The sequence below is a fragment of the Nicotiana tomentosiformis genome, chromosome 10 (genome assembly GCF_000390325.3).
Source record: "Nicotiana tomentosiformis chromosome 10, ASM39032v3, whole genome shotgun sequence".
Taxonomy (NCBI): Eukaryota; Viridiplantae; Streptophyta; class Magnoliopsida; order Solanales; family Solanaceae; genus Nicotiana; species Nicotiana tomentosiformis.
The window spans coordinates 10,366,039-10,387,008 of record NC_090821.1 but is presented as its reverse complement, the minus strand read 5'-3'; the positions used below and the strand labels follow the sequence as shown (position 1 = coordinate 10,387,008).

The 20,970-nt window shown below is 45.0% G+C and overlaps 1 protein-coding gene across 1 annotated transcript; it reads right to left on the bottom strand.

Moving 5' to 3' along the window:
- Nucleotides 1–3,605: 3,605 nt before the first annotated feature.
- LOC138899746 (uncharacterized) lies at nucleotides 3,606–4,718 on the bottom strand. Its single transcript, XM_070186437.1, has one exon. The coding sequence runs from the start codon at nucleotides 4,716–4,718 to the stop codon at nucleotides 3,606–3,608; it is 1,113 nt and encodes a 370-aa protein (XP_070042538.1).
- Nucleotides 4,719–20,970: the final 16,252 nt, after the last annotated feature.

Here is a 20,970-nt window from a genome sequence, read left to right as displayed (position 1 = left end):
ACCCCCTTTATATACTAGTCTCCTAGGATCTAGTGTGTAAATATTAATTGTTACACATGTCCTTAGTATTTACAAGATAAGGGCTTTCTCTAGAATTCTCTACAAGCCTAGAAGATTCCAAGGACTTTCCTAGTAAATCCATAAACATCTAGGCTCTTCCAAAGGAAATGTCCATACTTCTCTAGAATCTTCTCACAAATGCAAGCATTCCTCATATGTAAGCTTCCACATGGTATTAATATACGCCAAATGGCGCTTATGTGGCATGATGACATGGCGAGTCATCACACTCTCCCCCACCTAATGTTGCGACGACCGCGGCGCAATGTTGCTGCATAGACTCTCAGATCTTATCTTTGAATTGCTATAAATCTTCATAACGTTCCCATGTGGCCTCCTCCGGTGATTGCCTCTTCCAATGGACGAGGAACATTGCGGTGGCTTTTTGCCCTTGTTTTCGCCTGGCATGGTAATCAATAATAGCCTCAATCTCCCGGTCATGCGAGGCGGTGATAGTAATATGCGCTCGACTTGATTGGCCCCTACTTGGATCATCCTTGTCTTCATGATATGGCTTAAGCATGCTGGCATGGAAGACATGGTAGATCTTAATATATGATGGCATGTCAAGCTTGTATGAGATCTTGCCTACCTTGGCGACTATCTTAAATGGCCCCTCATACTTACGAATCAGATTCTGATGCATGCCCCGTAGTGCCTTAAACTGTCTTGGATTAAACTTCACCATGACCATGTCCCCAACTCTATAGTCCGTGGGACGCCGCTTACGATCTGCAAACTTTTTCATCTTCTTAGCTGCCTTATCCAAGTAGGACTTAGCAGTGTCAAGATGCTCCTCCCATCCTTTGGCCATATGATAAGCCCCCAAACTTTTTCCCTCGAACGTGGCTGGTAATGAATGTGGAGTTTGTGGCTGTTGGCCTGTGGCTAGCTCAAATGGTGTCCGCCCCGTGGACTCATTCCGTTGCAAGTTATAAGAGAATTGGGCGATGTCTAGGAGCCTTGACCAATCTTTCTGATGCGCGCTTACATAATGCCTCAAGTAGCATTCTAGTAAGGCATTGACCCGTTCCGTTTGTCCATCTGTCTGTGGGTGGAAACTAGTGGAAAAGTGCAGTTCCGTGCCAAGTATGTCGAATAATTCTCTCCAAAAGTTTCCAATAAAACGGGGGTCTCGATCACTGATAATATGCCTTGGTAAGCCCCAATACTTCACCACATTTTTAAAGAATAGCTTGGCGGCTTCCTTGGCAGTGCAACCTGGTGTGGCGGGCATGAAGATGGCATATTTGGAAAATCTATCCACGACCACCATAATAGTACCATAACCGTCAGACTTCGGTAGGCAAGTGATAAAGTCCATAGTCACGCTCTCCCATGGACGCTCTGCAACTGTTAGTGGCTCCAAAAGTCCTCCGGGTTTTTGTTGCTCAACGTTTTCCTGTTGACAGACAAGACAAGTCTGCACATAACATTCTATGTCATCTCGCATGCGTGGCCAATAGTAGACTGACTCAACCAAGGCCCTAGTGCGACGTTGGCCTGGATGACCAGCCCACATTGTGTCATGACTCTCCCTTATAATCCGCCGTCTAAATGTCTCCAAACTTAGGCACGTAGACCCGCCGACCTGTGGTAAGTAGTAGGCCGTCTTTGACCCAAAAACGTCTCGTATTGCCATGGTTGGCTAACTCGATAAGTTGTTTGGATGCTAGATCGTGTTGCATGCCTTCTTTTATAGCCTCGCGAATGTCCCATCTTGTTGAAGTGATTGCAGCAAGCTCGGCTTTCCGGCTCAAGGAATCAGCTACAACGTTACCTTTGCCCGGCTTATACTCCAGCACATAATCAAATTCAGCCAAAAAATCCTGCCACCGAGCTTATACTCCAGCACATAATCAAATTCAGCCAAAAAATCCTGCCACCGAGCCTGTTTTGGGGTGAGCTTCTTCTGCGTCTGAAAGTAGCTAGTAGCTACATTGTCGGTCTTGACCACGAACCTCGACCCAAGCAAATAATGTCTCCATGTACGAAGGCAATGCACAATAGTAGTCATCTCCTTCTCTTGCACTGTGTAATGCCGCTCCGTCTCATTTAACTTGCGACTCTCAAATGCTATAGGATGCTTATCCTGCATCAAGATACCCCCAATAGCAAAATCTGAGGCATCTGTATGCACCTCAAATGTCTTGGCAAAGTCAGGTAATGCCAAGACTGGCTCCTCTGTTACAGCTGCCTTGAGGTCTTCAAACGCCCTTTGACAATGCTCCGTCCAAACCCATGGCTTATTCTTCTTTAGCAACTCAGTCAATGGTGCGGCCTTTGCTGAGTAGCCACAGATGAACCGGCGATAGTAGTTAACAAGGCCAAGGAAGGATCTCAACTCAGTTACCTTTATAGGTGCCTCCCACTCCTGGATAGCACGTACCTTAGCTTCGTCCATGCATAGCTCGCCATTGCGAATAACATGGCCTAAGAAGTGCACCTTTGATTGTGCAAACTTGAATTTCTCCCTCTTGATGTATAGCCCGTTATCCCGCAAGACTTGGAAAACCTTCCTTAAGTGCTTCATGTGCTCTTCCAAGGTGTTGCTGTAGATGAGTATGTCGTCTAGGTAGACTACCACGAACTGATCAAGGTAGGGATGGAAAATCTTATTCATAAGGGTGCAAAATGTGGCAGGTGCATTGGTTAAGCCGAAAGGCATTACCAACCACTCAAAGGCTCCATATCTCGTCACACATGTTGTCTTTGGCTCATCCCCCTCTGCAATGCGAACCTGGTAGTAGCCCTTGCGAAGATCCACCTTGGTAAAATACTTGGCTTGCCCAAGTCTATCGAACAAGTCAGCAATGAGCGGGATCAGGTACTTATTCTTCACTGTGACCTTATTAAGTGCTCGGTAGTCTATGCACAAGCGTAGTGATCCATCCTTCTTCTTCTGGAACAATACTGGTGCGCCGAAAGGTGCCTTTGATGGGCGAATGTGACCAGCATCTAGCAGATCTTTCAATTGTTTCCTAAGCTCCTCTAGCTCGGGCGGTGCCATACGATATGGGGCAAATGCGGGTGGCTTAGCCCCTGGCTCCAACTCAATCTTGTGATCCACCTCTCGCCTAAGCGGCTAGTGCTTAGGCAACTCCTCGGGAATGACATCTTTGTTTTTCTCAAGCAACTTCTCTATGCAAGGTGGTAGTGTCTCTTGAAAACTCTTGTCTTCCTCCAGACTTGCGATGGTTGCCACGAACGTTGGCTCCCCCTTCTTGATCCCCTTGACAACCTGCATAGCTGAGTTGTGCTTGGCTCTGTCCGTGTGTCATAGTCACTGTAGGTACCATGCAAGCTCCTTCTCGCTCCATAACCAAGAGATATTGGAGCTAGGGATCGATCAAAGTATGACAATGTCTAAATAACTCTTGTCCCAATATGATGTCAAAGATATCCATAGCGGTTACGGTAAAGTTTGTCATACCTTTCCAAGTTCCCAATTTGACACCAACTCCATTAGCTATCCCACGAGCATTTTGTACCTCGGCATTCGCGGTCTTGACGCGGGAGTTGGTTGGAGCAAGCTTCAATTCTAGTCATTTTGCGGCAGCCTCAGTCACGAAATTATGAGTTGCTCCAGTGTCCACCATTGCACGAGCAGGATTATTGTTGATGGTGAGATCCACATACTGGTTTCCATTCTCGGTAGGTTGGATAGATTGCTTTGTGACAACACCGCATAATCCGATCATACCTAACTGTGCGGTTCCCGAACTCTCTCCTTGCGGCTGCTCCTTCCGTTCACGAACCATGGCGCTAAGGCTTTTTAGGTCGGAACAATTCCTGAAGCTGTGCGGCCCTCCGCATATGTAACATCCCTTCTTCTCGGCCTGCGCCTTCTTCTCGGCGTAGCCCTGACGGCCACTCAGCTTTTTGGAATCTTGAGTCTTACAGTATTGTAGTTGTATCTCCTTGCCTTTGCCACGGTCTCCCCCACCTTTGCCATTTTTAAACTTTGATTTTTTGACTTTCCCTTTGTCGTGCTTGTCATGCCTGAAATCCATCAATGATTCGGCCTCCACTATGGCTTGGTCTATATTTGCGACTTGCCGACGTTGTAACTCCTGCTTAGCCCAATTTTGCAACCCGTCCATGAAGTGGAACAACAAGTCATCATTGGTCAGGTTGGGGATTTGAAGCATAAGGGTAGTGAACTCCTTGACATAGACACGTATGCTCCCTGTTTGCTTCAACTCCCTAAGCTTGCGCCTTGCCTCGTACAAGACATTGTTTGGAAAGAACTGTCGCTTGAACTCAGCTTTGAACTGATCCCACGTGCTAATAGTACATAGACCTTTATCCACATCGGCCATCTTCCTTCTCCACCATAGCATGGCAGTCTCTGAGAGGTACAACACCGCAATGTTGATCATGGCCTCGTCATCCTTCACTTTGCCGTGCTTGAAGTAGTTCTCCAAGTGCCAAAGGAAGTTTTCCACTTCTTGCGCATCACGAACACCTTTGAACACCGGGGGTTTGGGAGCCTCGATCTTGGCCTCCCTCGTCACCACAACATTGCTGGCTGCCTCAGTCACGGCAGCACTAACATGCTCCTCGAGTGACTCTATCTTTGCCTTCATAGCATCGATAGTACTCAAAGCCTCCATGAGTTTGCACTCTAAGGCAGTGATAGTTTGCCTTAGTTCCATCTCGGTCTGTGTACGTCCCTCCAAGTCATTTCAGATGCTCTCAATCTCTTCAAGAGTGTGCCCCTCAAGAACACTAAGGGTGCCTTCCACCTTCCCCAAGCATTGGCCAAAGATCTCCACGGCGTCCATCCCCGCGTTCATCTTCATCACCCATTCTTTACCGAGCGAGACGTCCTCAGGCAGGACCTCCACTTCATCCTTCCTCGCCTCAGTGGCAGATGGTTCTTGGGATGTAAGCCCTTCGTTTGACACAACCTCGGGTGGCACCTCCTGGACCTTGTTGGTGTCATTTCTCTTTTTGTTACGGCCGCTCTTGCCAGCAGCATCCTGGATGACGTTGGCTTGGGTGTTGGCAGCGTTAATTTCTCCGTCGTTTTCCATTCCCTTAGTCGCAACCTTTGCTCTTATACCACGATGTCACATCCTTAATCGTTAAGTAAGTACACGTGCGACACTCGACAATTTGCTTATGTTCTTGCTATGCCAAGTCAGCCTTACTACACTCAAGATCGCTAAGAGAATGGTAGAAAGAACACAAGAGAATTGTTAAAGGAGGCTTTGTATTAGAGAGAACTTGAATTGTTTGCTTGATGAATTACAAACGAATGGCCCCCTTTATATACTAGTCTCCTAGGGGCTAGTGTGTAAATATTAATTGTTACACAAGTCCTTAGTATTTATAAGATAAGGGCTTTCTCTAGAATTCTCTACAAGCCTAGAAGATTCCAAGGACTTTCCTAGCAAATCCATAAACATCTAGGATCTTCCAAAGGAAATGTCCATACTTCTCTAGAATCTTCTCACAAATGCAAGCATTTCTCCTATGTAAACTTCCACATGGCATTAATATATGCCAAATGGCGCTTATGGGGCATAATGACATGGCGAGTCATCACACTAAAATGCCAAAAATAAGGAACAATTATGGCGAAGTGATGAAATAGTTTATTAGGTTATTTCTGACAGGCTCATAAAATTTTAGGCGAATCAGAACCCGTCACAAATTCATGAAAATGGCGTGGACTTTAGCACACCAAAAATATGAAATTGTCTTGAATTTGTGTTTTTATGGCCCTAGAACGTTAAAAATGAGGAACAGTCATGGAGAAGCAATGAATATTGTTCATTAGCTCATTTTTTATGAGTCCACAAAATTTGAGGCGATTCAGAGCCCATTGGCCAAATTCATGAAGATGGCATGGACATTTGCACACGAAAAATTAGAAATCGTTCTAAATTCCTATTTTATGGCCATAAAAGGCCAAAAAACGAGGAACAGTCATGTCGAAGAAATGACTATTGTTCATTAGGTCATTGCTGATGGCCCACAAAAGTTTAGTTCATTTGGAGACCGTTGCCTAAATTCATGAAGATGACGAGGACATCAGCACACGAAACATTGGAAATCGCCTTGAATTCCTCTTTTATGACCTTAAAACAAAAGAGGAACAGTCATGGATAAGCGATAACTAATATTCATTAGGTCGTTTCTGATGGGCCCACAAAATTTTAGGGCCATAAAATTAGAATTCTGTCTGATTCCCTAATTTTTGTGTGCTATAGCCCACGCCATCTGAAAGGGCCCGGGCGACGGGACCCGGGTTTCCTAGTGTTCATTAGGTCGTTTCCATCCCATCAAAAATAACCTAAGGAACAATAGTTATCATCTCGCCATGATCGTTCCTCATTTTTTGGCATTTTAAGGCAATAAAACTAAAATTCCTCATTCATTCCCAAATTTTCATATGTATTGGCCCGGACGACTGGACCCGAATCGCCTAAAATTTTTCCAACACATTAAAAACGACCTAAGGAACAATAGTTATCGCATTGCCATGATCGTTTATCATATTTTGGTGTTTTAGGGTAATAAAACTGGAATTCCGCCCGATTCTCATATTTTCGTGTGCTATAGCCGACGCTATCTGTATGGGCCCGGGCGATCAGACCCAGATCGCTTAAAATTTTTCCGACCTATCAAAAATGACATAAGGAACAATAGTCATCGCCTCTGCATGACCGTTCCTCATTTTTTGACGTTTTAGGACCATTAAACTGGAATTCCGCCTGATTCCTAGATATTCATGTATTATAGCCCACGCCATCTGCATGTGCCCGGGCGAGTGGACCCGAATCTCCAAATATTTTCCTGCCCATCAAAACGACCTAAGGAACAATAATCATCACCTTGCCATGATATTTTCTTATTTTTTGGCGTTTAGCGTTAACACTGGAATTTGGCCCAAATCCTAGTTTTTCGTGTGCTATAGCCCACTCCATCTGCATGGACACATGCGACTGGATCCGGATTGCCTAAAATTTTGTTTTCCCATAAAAAATGAACTAAGGAATAATAGACATCGCCTCGCCATAATCGTTCCTCATTTTTTAGCGTTTTAGGGCCATAAAACTGTAATTTTGCCCGATTCCCAGATTTTCGTGTGCTAGTGTCCACGCCATGTGCATGGGCCTGGGCGACCGGACCCAGATTTCCTAAATTTTTTGCTGGCCCATCAAGAACAATCTAAGTAACAATAATCATCGCCTCGCCATTATTGTTCCTCGTTTTTAACAGTTTTAGGGTCATAAAACTGGAATTCCGCCAGATTCCTAGATTTACGTATGCTAATAGCCCAAGCCATCTGCATGGGTCCGACCTACTAGATTCGGATCGACTAAAATTTTGCCGGCTCATAAAAAATGACCTAAGGAACAATAGTCATTGCCTTGCCGTAACAGTTCCTTATTTTTGACGTTTTAGGGCCATAAAACTAGAATTCCGCCTGATTCCCTGATTTTCGTGCGCTATAGCCCACACCATTTGGATGGGCCTGGCCGACTGGGCCCGAATCGCCTAAAATTTTTTCGGCCCATAAAAAACGATCAAATGAACTATAGTCATTGCCTAGCCAATACCGTTCCTCCTTTTTTGGTGTTTTAGGGGCATAGAACTGGATTTCCGCCCGATTACCAGATTTTTCGTGGGCTATATCCCACACCATCTGCATGGGCCTAGGTGACCAGACCCGGAGTGGCTAAAATCTTGTCGGGCTATAAGAAATGACCTAAGGAACAATAGTCATCACCTCACCGCGATGTTTTGGCGTGGCCATAAAACTGAAATTTCGCCCGATTATTAGATTTTTGTTTGCTTGAGCCCATGCCATCCTTATGGGCTAGGCGACCAGACCCGGATCGCCTAAATTTTTGTCGGCCCATCAAATACGACCTAAGGAACAATAGTCATTGCCTCACCATAACCTTTCCTTGTTTTCTTTTTTGTATTTTAAGGCCATAAAACTAGATTTCCACCAGATACCTAGATTTTCGTGTGCTACAGCCCATGCCATCTGTATGGGCCTGGGAGATCGAACCCGGATTGTCTAAAATTTTGTCGGCACATCAAAAACGACCTAAGGAACAATAATCATCGCTTCACCAGGATCGGTTCTTTGATTTTTGGCTTTTTAGGGCCACAAAATTGGAATTCCGTCTGATTCCTTGATTTACATGTGCTATAGCCCACACTATCTACTTGGGCCCGGAAGAACGGACCCGGATCGCCTTAAATTTTGTCGGCCCATAACAAATGACCTAAGGAACCATAGTTATCGCCTCGCCATGACCGTTCCTCATTTTAAAGAGTTTTATGGTCAGGAAAATTGAATTTTTCCTAATTCCCATATTTTTCCGTGCTATAGCCCATGCCATTTGTACGGGCCCGGACAACCGTACCCGGATCGCCTAAAAAATTTTTGGCACTTCAAAAATGACCTAAGGAACAATAGTCATCGCCACGCCATGATCGTTCCTCGTTTTTGATATTTTAGGGCCATAAAACTAGAATTCTACCCTTTTTCCGAATTTTTGTGTGCTATAGTCCACGCCGTATGTATAGGCTCAGGCGATCGGACTCGCCTAAAATTTTACCGGCCATCTAAAACGACCTAAGGAACAATAGTCATCTCCTCGCCAAGACCGTTACTCGTTATTTGGTGTTTTAGGGCAATAGAACTTGAATTCCACCTAATTCAGAGATATTCGTGTGCTATAGCCCGCGCCATCAACATAGGCTCGGGCGACCAGATCCGGATCGCCTAAAATTCTTTCGGGCCATCAAAAACGACCTAAGGAGCAATCGTATCTCCTAGCCATGACCGTTCCTTATTTTTTGGCTTTTTCGGGTCCTAAAACTTTAATCCCCAGATATTCGTGTGTTATAGCCTACGCCATCTGCATGAGCATGGGCGACCGTACCCGGATCTCCTAAAGGTTTTCTGGCCCGAATGACTCAAGGAACAATAGTAATCGCCTCGACATGACCGTTCCTCATTGTTTTGGCGTTTCAGGGCCATAAAAGTTTAATTTCGCCCGATTCTCAAATTTTCGTGTGTTATAGCCCACACCATCTGCATGGGCCCGTGTGACCGGGCCTGGATCGACTTAACTTTTTCTGGCCCTTCAAAAACGGCCCAAAGAACAATAGTCATTGCCTTTCCATGATCGTTCCTCTTTTTTGGGCGTTTTAGGACCATAAAACTGGAATTCTTTCCGATTACTAGATTTTCGTGTGTTATATTGGACCCGAATCGCGCAAAATTTTGCCTGCCCATCAAAACGACCTAAGGAACAATAGTCATCACCTTGGCATGACTATTACTCGTTTTTAGTGCTTTAGGGCCATAAAATTAGAATTCTGCCCGATTCCCATATTTTCGGGTGCTATAGCTCACACCATCTACATGCGCCCGGGCGACCAGACCCGTATTGCCTAAAATTATGCCTACCATAAAAAACAACCTAAGGTAAAATAGTCATCTCCTCTCCATGACCGTTCCTCCGGTTTTGGCGTTTCAGGGCCATAAAACTGGAATTCCACCAGATTCCCAAATTTTCGTGTGCTATAGCCCACACCATCTGCATAGACACGGGCGACCGAATCTGGATCGCCTAAAATTTTTCTGGCCCATTAAAAACGTTCCGAGGAGCAATTGTCATCGTCTCGCCATGACCATTTCTCATTTTTGGCATTTTAGGGCCATAAAATTAAAATTTTGCCCGTTTCCTAGATTTTCGTGTGTTATTGCCTACGCCATGTGCATGGGCCCGGGACACCGGACCCGGATCGCCTAAAATTTTGTCGGTCCTTCAAAAATGACCTAAGGAACAATAATCGTCGCCTCTCCATGACCGTTACATATATTTTGGCGTATTAGGGCCATGAAACTGGAATCCCGCCTGAGTCCAAGATTTTCGTGTGCTATAGCCTATGCCATCTGCATTGGCCCGTGTGACAAGACCTGAATCGCCTAAAATTTTTTCGTCCTATAAAAAATGACCTAAACAACAATATTCATCGCCGTGCCTGACCGTTCCTCATGTTTTTAGCAAATTAGGGCCTTAAAACTGGATATTTGTCTGATTCCGAGATTTTCGTGCTATAGCCCACATTTACATGGTCCCGGGCGACCGGATCTGAATCGACTAAAATTTTGCCAGACCATAAAAACGACCTAAGAAAAAATAGTAATCGCTTCGCCAAGACCGTTCCTCATTTTGTTTTTTTACGTTTTAGGGCCATAAAATTAGATATCCGCCCGATTCCGAGATTTTCGTGTGCTATAACCCATGCCATCTGTATGGGCCCCGGAGACCGGACCCGGATCGTCTAAATTTTTTCCAACACATCAAAAACGACTTGAGGAACAATAATCTTCTCCTCGCTAGGATCGGTTCTTTGATTTTTGGCGTTTTAGGAAAAACAAATATGGAATTTCGTCTGATTCCCAGATTTACATGTGCTATAGCTCATGCTATCTGTATGAGCCTGGGCGACCGGACTCGGATCGCCTAAATTTTTTTCGCCCATTAAAAATGACCTAAGGAATTATAGTTATTGCTTCGCCATGACCGTTCTTCACTTTTTGGCGTTTTAGGGTCATAAAACTTGAATTTCGCATGATTTCTAATTTTTTGTCTGCTATAGCCCACGCTATTTGTATGGGCCCGAGAGACCGTATCCAGATTGCCTAAAATTTTTTCGGCCCATCAAAAATACCTAAGGAGCAATAATCATCATCTCGCCATGATCGTTCCTCGTTTTTTGACGTTTTAGGGCCATAAAACTGGAATTCCATCCTTTTACCAAATTTTGATGTGCTATAGCCCATGCCGTCTATATTGGCGGGGCGACCAGACCCGGATCACCTATAATTTTGCCGGCCCATCTAAAACGACATAAGGAACAATAGTCATCGCCTCTCCAAATCTCTTACTCATTTTTTGACATTTTAGGGCCATAGAACTGGAATTCCACTTGATCCCGAGATATTCGTGTGTTATTGCTCGGGCCATCTGCATAGGCCCGGGCGACCAGATCTGAATCGCCTAAAATTCTTTTGGCTCATAAAAAATGACCTTAGGAATAATAGTCATTGCATCGCCATGACCGTTCCTTAATTTTTAGTTTTTAGGGCCATAAAACTTTAATCTGCCCGATTTTTGAATTTTCTTGTGTTATAGCCCACGCCATCTGCATGGGCTCGGGCGACCGTACATGGATCGCCTAAAATTTTTCCGGCCCATCCAAAATGACCTAAGGAACAATAGTCATTGCCTCGACATGACCGTTCCTTATGTTTTGGCGTTTTAGGACTATACAACTTTAATTCCGTCAGATTCTCATATTTTCGTGTGCTATATCTCACGCCATTTGTATGGGCCCGTGGTACCGAAATGTAACGACCCGGCCGGTCGTTTTGAGAGTTAGAGCCCCGAACCCCTATTAACTGCTTTCCCCATATCTATTTATGCTATTGTGACTTGCCGGGATGATTGGTTTTGAGAGTCGGAGTGTTTTGGGACACTTAGTCCCTAAATGAGAGCTTAAGTCTTAGAATTTGGACCGTAGTCAGAACTGTGTGAAGATGGTTCCGGATTGGAATTCCATCGATTTTGTTAGCTCTGTTGGGTGATTTTGGGCTTAGGGGCGTGTCTGGAATGTGTTTTGGGGACCCGTAGCTCATTTAGGCTTGAAATGGCAAAAAGTCAAAATTTTGGAGTTCTGGAACGGTAGTGAAAATTTTGATATCGGGGTCGGAATCCGATTCCGGAAGTTGGAATAGGTCCGTAGTGTTGAATATGACACAAAATGTGGGGTCAATCAGACGTGGTTTGGTTGGTTTCGGCATCAGTTGTCGAATTTGGAAGTTTTAAGTTCTTTAAGTTTGAATCGGAGGATGATTTATGATTTTAGCATTGTTTGATGTAGTTTGAGGATTCGACTAAGTTCGTATGGTGTTTTAGGACTTGTTGGTTTGTTTAGTTGAGGTCCCCGGGGCCTCGGGTGTGTTTCGGATGCTCAACGGGTCATTTTTGGACTTAGAGAAGTGGCAGATTTCTAGTGTTTTATTGCAGAAAAATCCTTCATCACGTTCGCGAGAGGTGCCTCGCGATCGCGTAGAGCATTTGGGAAAGGAAGCTAAGTTGTTCTTCGCATTCACAATGTTGTTCCCGCGTTCGCGAAGGTGTGGGACCTTAAGCCTACGCGTTCGCGATATGGTCCTCGCGTTCACGTAGAGGAATGAGGCAGAGGGAGTTTCGGGCATTAAGCCTATGCATTCGCGAAGGGTCCGTCAGTGGAAGGTACGCGTTCGCGAGATTCCCCTCACGTTCGCGAAGGAGGAATTTTGGGCCAGTGGAATATTGTTCATCGCGTTCGCGATCGTGATATCGCGTTCACGAAGAAGAACGCATCTAGGCATAATTTAAGGTTCAAAAATGAGGGTTGAGTTCATAACACAAAAATTTGATTGAGAGCTCGGTAGAAGGCAAAATTTGGAGAGATTTTCGGAGGAAGTTTTTGGGTAATGATTCGTAAATCCTTTATGGTTATATTACACTAATCTATGGTTGATTTCATCATTTAATTTCGGATTTTGGGGTTGAAATTGGAAAAATTTAGAAGAACTTCTTCAACAAAGATTTCGAGTTTTGAAAGGGGATTTGTGGTCGGATTTGAGTAAATGTTATATGGTTAGACTCGTGAGCGATTGGGTGTTTGTATTTTGTGACTTTTACCCGATTCCGAGACGTGGGCCCCACGGGCAATGTTTGTTTTGAAATTTTTGTTAAAGTGTTGATTTCATTAATTAGATGAGTCTATTATGGTTGTATTTATGATATGTAATTTCTTTTGGCTAGATTTGGGCCATTCGGAGCCGGATATTTGTGGGAAAAGCATTTTGACCGATTGATTGAGCTTGGTTCGAGGTAAGCGGCTTGCCTAACTTTGTGTGGGGAAAATCCCCTTAAGATTTGGAACTATTGTGATTTGTGAGCGCCGTGTACGTGAGGTGACGAGTACGTACACATGCTAGTTGTGGTAAAACCCGATTTTTTCTTACTGAGCAGCAACATGTTTTCCTGTGATTTTGAGTTATACTATTTTAATGAGTAGTAATCTATTTTCATCATGTTTAGTCTAATACAACACGTCTACGTGTCTTAATTGTTTATGTGAATTCTGTGCAACATGTTTAGTGAATTTCCCGTTTCTTCCCTGACTGGTACTTAGTTTAAATTGTAAGAATTTCGTGATGTAGTTGTATTTCTATCGTTCGCGCTGCATATTTACTTTGGGACTACGGAACAGTATTCCGGGAGATCCCCCTATACTGCATAGTTACTTTGGGACTTCAAAACGGTATTCCGGGAGATCCCCCTGTACTGCATATTTACTTTGGGACTACGGAACGGTATTCCGGGAGATCCCCCTGTTTTGCATATTTACTTTGGGACTACAGAACGGTATTCCGGGAGATCCCCCTGCACATTTACATTTGGAACTACGAGACGGTATCTCGGGAGATCCGGTGTTGTGATTTCTGTGTACTGAGCTGTTACCTTCTATGATTTCATTGATGTTAAATTTCAGCCTTTACACTCTATATTATTTTTATTATATATTTTCCTTTTGTAGTTTTTGATTCACGATGTTTCGGGTTTTGGGATTACTGTGTATTTTGAACAGTTAGTTGTTTAATTCATGTTTTCATTTCATTATTCCGCAAATGCTAGGCTTACTTTGTCATAGAGACTAGGTGCCGTCACAGCGTCATACAGAGGGGAAATTAGGTCGTGACAAGTTGGTATTAGAGCTCTAGGTTCATAGGTGTCGTGAGTCACAAACCGATTTAGTAGAGTCTCTCGGATCGGTACAGAGGCATCTGTACTTATCTTCGGGAGGCTATGAAACTGTTAGGAAAATTTCACTACTTTGATTCCTTGTCGTGCGAAGACTTTGTTGACTTCAAAGATTATAAACTTCTGTATTCTATTCTCTTACAGATGGTGAGGACACGTACAAGCGGATCTGATAACCAGGCACCCGCGCCCCCTACTAGAGCCGCGAGAGGCCGGGGCCGGGGCCGGGGTAGAGGCCGAGGACGTCCATGTGGTGCAGCCAGAGCACCCGCACGAGCTGCTACATAGGAGCCCCCAGTAGCTTAAGCTGGAGGGCAGACACCTGAGATACCTGTTGTTGCACTAGCCCTCTAGGAGACTCTAGCCCAGTTTATGAGCATGTTCAACACCTTAGCTCATGCTGGTTTGATTCCACTTGCTCCTGCCACATCTCAGGCCGGGGGAGGAGCACAGACTCCCGTCGCCGGTACTCCAGAGCAGCGGGTTCAGGTCGACCAGGTTCCAGAGGTTGTACCAATGCAGCCGATAGCTCCAGCTCAGCCCGAGGTTAGGGCAGCAGCTTCTGAGGTGGAACAGCTCAGACTTGAGAGGTACAAAAAGTACCACCCACCTACCTTCAGTGGATTGGATATAGATGATGCTCATGGTTTTCTGGAGGAGTGTCATTGTATTCTCCGTACTATGGGCGTAGCATAGACAAGCGAGGTTTCTTTTACTACATTCCATCTTAGAGGAGCAGCCTATCAGTGGTGGCATGCTTATGAGTTGACTAGTCCGGCTGAGGCAGCTTCACTTACATGGATTCAGTTCTCAGACATGTTTTGAGAGAGTATGTCCCTCAGAGCCTCAGGGACTCATGGAGCGCGAAGTTTGAGCAGCTGCGCCAGGGTGCTATGACTGTGTCAGAGTATGTAGTCCGCTTCAGTTATTTGGCCCGACATGCACCAGCCTTGGTTGCCATAGTTCGAGAGAGGGTTCGACGATTTATTGAGGGACTCCACCCCAGTATCAGGATTCGTATGGCCAGGGAGTTGGAGATGGATATTTCTTATCAGTAGGTTGTGAGTATCGATAGGAGATTGGAGGGCATGCTTGCCCGGGATAGAGAGGAGAGGGAGGCCAAGAGGTCTCGAGAGGCTGATTCTTATTTTGGCGCTCGTGCCCCAGCAGCTCGCCATGGTAGGGGTTATGTGAGGCGCCCCGTCCATTCAGCTCTTCCAGCCGCCAATGGTATTCCGGTCCCTTCTAGGCCCCAGGAGCCGTATTATGCCTCGCCAGTATCTAGTGTGCCTCCTGCACGGGGTGTTGCTAGCGGCCAGTCCAACAGACCTGGCTCGAGCCAGCCACAACAGCCATGCCCTCCTAGAGCTTGTTTTGAGTGTGGCGACACTCGCCATATGGTGAGGGATTGCCCCAGGATTAGGAGGGGTGCACCTCCACAGACTTCTCATCCACAGCATGCTCCACTAGCTCCTCAGGCTATGATTACAACATCAACTGCCACCCGACCTGCTCAGCCAGCTCGAGGTGGAGGTCGGGGAGGTAGAGGCCGCCCTAGAGGGGGAGGCCAGGCAAGATATTATGCCCTTCCTGCTCGTACAGAGGCAGTTGATTCTGATTCTATCATTACATGTATTGTTCCAGTCTGTCATAGAGATGCGTCGGTATTATTTAACCCAGGCTCTACATATTCCTATGTGTCCTCTTATTTTCCCCATATTTGGGCGTATCGCAGGATTATTTGAGTTCCCCTGTTTATGTGTCTACTCCTGTGGGAGATTCTCTTGTTATGGACCGCGTGTATCCGTCATGTTTGATTTCTCTTAGTGGTTTTGAGACCAGAGCTGACTTATTATTGCTCAGCATGGTAGATTTTGATGTTATCTTGGGCATGGACTGGTTGTCGCCCCATTTTGCTATTCTTGATTGTCACGCTAAGACTGTGACGCTGGCTATGCCAGGTTTACCGCGGTTAGAGTGGAGAGGTACCTTAGAGTATACTCCCACCAGAGTTATTTCATCTCTTAAAGCTCAACGAATGTTTGAGAAGGGGTGTGACACGTATCTAGCTTATGTGAGAGATGTCAGTATTGATACCCCTACAGTGGAGTCAGTTCCAGTAGTGAAGGACTTTCCATATATGTTTCCAGCTGATCTTCTGAGCATGCCGCCCGACAGAGATATTGATTTTGACATTGATTTGTTGTTGGGCACTCAACCCATCTCTATTCCTCCGTATCGTATGGCTCCTCCTGAATTAAAAGAGTTGAAGGAGCAGTTACTTGAGTTTCTTGATAAGGGCTTCATTCGGCCCACTGTGTCACATTGGGGAGCTCCTGTCTTATTTGTGAAGAAGAAGGCTGGTTCTATGCGGATGTGTATTGATTACCGCCAGTTGAACAAAGTCACAGTGAAGAACATGTATCCATTGCCTCGTATTGATGACTTATTTGATCAGTTACAGGGTGCCAAAATGTTTTCCAAGATTGATTTACGTTCTGGCTATCATCGGTTGAAGATTCAGGAGCCAGATATCCGGAAGACTGCCTTCCGGACTCGGTATGGTCACTACGAGTTCCTTGTGATGTCTTTTGGGCTGACCAATTCCCCAACAACTTTTATGCGCTTGATGCACAAATTGTTCCAGCCTTATCTTGATTCATTCGTCATTGTGTTTATTGATGACATTCTGGTGTACTCCCGGACTCGGGAAGATCATGAGCAGCACCTGAGGACTGCATTTCAGACCTTGAGAGAAAAGAAGTTATATGCAAATTTTTCAAAGTGTGAGTTTTGGCTAGACTCAGTGGCATTCTTGGGTCATATAGTATCGAGTGGGGGGATCCAGGTGGATCCGAAGAAGATTGAAGCAGTGCAAAGTTGGCCCTAACCGTCCTCAGCTACAGAGATCCGAAGTTTTCTTGGTTTAGCGGGGTATTACCGCCGATTTGTAGAGGGTTTCTCGTCTATTGCAACACCTATGACCGGACTGACCCAGAAGGGTGCTCTATTCAGGTGGACAGAGGAATGTGAGGAGAGCTTTCAGAAGCTCAAGATAGCTTTGACTACAGCCCAGTATTGGTATTACCTACAGGTTCGAGGTCTTATACTGTATATTGTGATGCATCATGGATTGGTCTCGGCGCGGTGTTGATGAAGGACGGTAGGGTGATTGCCTACGCGTCCAGACAGCTGAAGGTACACGAAAAGAACTATCCTATCCACGACCTTGAGTTAGCATCTATTGTTCATGCCTTGAAGATATGGTGACATTATTTGTATAGTGTTTCTTGTGAGATTTACACCGATCATCGGAGTTTGCACCATCTGTTTAAGTAGAAAGATCTTAACTTACATCAGCGGAGGTGGTCGGAGCTGCTTAAGGATTATGATATCACTATTGTGTACTACCCTGGGAAGGCCAATGTGGTGGCCGATGCTTTGTGTCGCCGGGCAGAGAGTTTGGGGAGTTTAGCATATCTACCAGCAGCAGAGAGGCCATTGGCGTTGGATGTTCAGGCCTTAGCCAGCCAGTTTGTGAGATTGGATATTCCTGAGCCGAGTCGAGTATTAGCTTGTGTGGTCTCTTGGTCTTCTCTTTATGATCGTATCAGGGAGCGTCAGTATGATGACCCCCATCTGCTTGTCCTTAAGGACACGGTCCAGCACAGTGATTCTAAGGAGGTCACTATTGGAGATGATGGTGCATTGAGGATGCAAGGCAGGCTTTGTGTGCCCAATGTAGATGGTTTGCGTGAGTTGATTCTCTAGGAGGCTCAAAGTTCACGGTACTCTATTCATCCGAGTGCCGCAAAGATGTATCAGGACTTGAAACAACATTACTGGTGGAGTAGAATGAAGAAGAACATAGTAGAGTATGTGGCTTGATGTCTGAATTGCCAGCAGGTAAAATATGAGCATCAGCGACCAGGTGGATTTTTCAGAAGTTAGAGATTCCGGAGTGGAAATGGGAGCGGATCACTATGGATTTCATTGTTGGACTCCCACGGACTCAGCGGAGGTTTGATGCAGTTTGGGTGATTGTGGATAGGCTGACCAAGTCGGCTCATTTCATTCCTGTGATGACTACCTATTCTTCCGAGCAGCTAGCTCGAATCTACATCCGTAAGATCGTCAGGCTTCATAGCGTACCGGTATCTATTATCTTTGATCGGGGTACGCAGTTTACATCATAATTTTGGAGAGCTGTACATCATGAGTTGGGTACTCGGGTTGAGTTGAGCACAACATTTCACCATCAGACGGACGGGCAGTCCGAGCGCACTATTCAGATATTAGAGGATATGCTCCGTGCGTGTGTGATAGATTTTGGGGGTGCTTGGGACCAGTTCTTGCCACTTGCGGAGTTTGCTTACAACAACAGTTATCGGTCCAGCATTCAGATGGCACCGTATGAGGCTCTGTACGGTAGGCGGTGTCGGTCCCCAGTGGGTTGGTTCAAACCCGACGAGGCCAGATTATTGGGTACAGACTTGGTTCAGGATGCCTTGGAAAAAGTGAAGGTGATTCAGGATAGACTTCGCACAGCCCAGTCCAGATAGAAGAGTTATGTAGACCGGAAGGTTCACGATGTGGCATTCCTAGTTGGAGAGCGAGTCTTGCTCCGGGTTTCGCCTATGAAGGGTGTTATGAGGTTTGGAAAGAAGGGCAAGATGAGCCCAAGGTTCATTGGTCTAAGGTTCATTGGTCTATTTGATATGTTTTGTCGAGTTGGGGAGGTTGCTTATGAGCTTGCCTTGCCTCCCAGTCTAGCAGGAGTTCATCCGGTATTCCATGTTTCTATGCTCCAAAAGTATCACGGCGATCCGTCCCATGTGTTGGATTTCAGCTCAGTTTAATTGGACAAGGATCTATCCTATGTTGAGGAGCCAGTGGCTATTTTAGACAGGCAGGTCAGAAATCTAATATTAAATAACATTGCTTCCGTGAAGGTTCATTGGAGGGGACAACCGGTCAAAGAGGTGACTTGGGAGACCGAGCAGGATATGCGCAGCCGTTATCCTCATCTTTTCACCACTTCAGTTATGTCTCTATGCTCGTTTGAGGACGGACGATTGTTTTAAGAGGGGGAGGATGTAACGACCCGGCCGGTCGTTTTGAGAGTTAGAGCCCCGAACCCATATTAACTGCTTTCCCCATATCTATTTCTGCTATTGTGGCTTGTCGGGATGATTGGTTTTGAGAGTCGGAGTGTTTTGGGACACTTAGTCCCTAAATGAGATCTTAAGTCTTAGAATTTGGATCGTAGTTAGAACTGTGTGAAGACGGTTCCAGAATGGAATTCCATCTATTCCGTTAGCTCTGTTGGGTGATTTTTCGGCTTAGGGTCGTGTTCAGAATATGTTTTGGGGGCCCGTAGCTGATTTAGGCTTGAAATGGCGAAAAGTCAAAATTTTAGAGTTTTGGAGCGGTAGTGGAAATTTTGATATCGAGGTCGGAATCTGATTCCAGAAGTTGTAGTAGGTCCGTAGTGTTGAATATGACTTGTGTGCAAAATTTGGGGTCAATCGGACGTGGTTTGGTTGGATTCAGCATCAGTTGTCGAATCTGGAAGTTTCAAGTTCTTTAAGTTTTAATCGGAGGATGATTTATGTGGTTTTAGCATTATTTGATATGGTTTGAGGATTTGACTAAGTTCGTATGGTGTTTTAAGACTTGTTGGTATGTTTGGTTGAGGTCCCGGGGGCCTCGGGTGTGTTTCAGATGCTCAACGGGCCATTTTTGGACTTAGAGAAGTGGCATATTTCTGGTTTTTTATTGCAGAAAAATCCTTCATTGCATTCGCGAGAGGTGCCTCGCGATCGTTTAGAGCATATGGAAAAGGAAGCTAAGTTGTTCTTTGCGTTCGCGAAGGTGTGGGACCTTAAGCCTACGCATTCGCAATATGGTCCTCGCGTTCGTGTAGAGGAATGGGGCAGAGGGAGTTTCGGGAATTAAGCCTACGCGTTCGCGAAGAGGTTCCCGCGTTCGCGAAGGGTCTGTTAGTGGAAGGTACGTGTTCGCGAGAGTCCCCTCGCGTTCGCGAAGGAGGAATTTTAGGCCAGTGGAAGATTGTTCATCGCGTTCGCGATCGTGATGTCACGTTCTCGAAGAAGAACGCACCTGGGTAGAATTTAAGGTTCTAAAACGAGGGTTGAGTTCATAGCACAAAAATTTGATTGAGAGCTCGGTAGAAGGAGAAATTTGGAGAGATTTTCGGAGGAATGTTTTGGGTAACGATTCCTAACTTCTTTATGGTTATATTTCACTAATCTATGGTTGATTTCATCATTTAATTTCGGATTTTGGGGTTGAAATTGGAAAAATTTGGAAGAACTTCTTCAACAAAGATTTCGAGTTTTGAAAGGGGATTTGTGGTCGGATTTGAGTAAATTTTATATGGTTAGACTCGTGAGCGATTGGGTGTTCATATTTTGTGACTTTTACCCGATTCCGAGAGCAATATTTGAGTTAATTTCGGAATTTTTGTTAAAGTATTGATTTCATTAATTAGATGCGTCTATTATGGTTGTATTTATGATATGTAATTGCTTTTGGCTAGATTTGGGCCATTCGAAGCCGGATATTCGTGGGAAAAGCATTTTTATCGATTGATTGAGCTTGGTTCGAGGTAAGTGTCTTGCCTAACTTTGTGTGGGGGAAATCCCCTTAAGATTTGGAACTATTATGATATGTGAGCGCCGTGTACGTGAGGTGACGACTACGTACATGGGCTAGTTGTGGTAAAAGCCGATTTTCTTACTGAGCAGCAACATGTTTTCCTGTTATTTTGAGTTATACCATTTTAATGAGTATTAATCTATTTTCATTCTTAATTGAGTTATTCCGATATGTGTAGCTATCATGTTTAATCTAATACAACATGTCTACGTGTCTTAATTGTTTATGTGAATTCTGTGCAACATGCTTAGTGAACTTCCTGCTTCTTCCCTGACTGGTACTTAGTCTAAATTTTAAGAATTTCATGACGTAGTTGTATTTCTATCGTTCGCGTTGCATATTTACTTTGGGATGGAACGGTATTCCC

Excerpts from the sequence above, each read along its gene's own strand:
- LOC138899746 (XM_070186437.1), bottom strand. The coding sequence starts at position 4,718 with ATGGAACTAAGGCAAACTATCACTGCCTTAGAGTGCAAACTCATGGAG.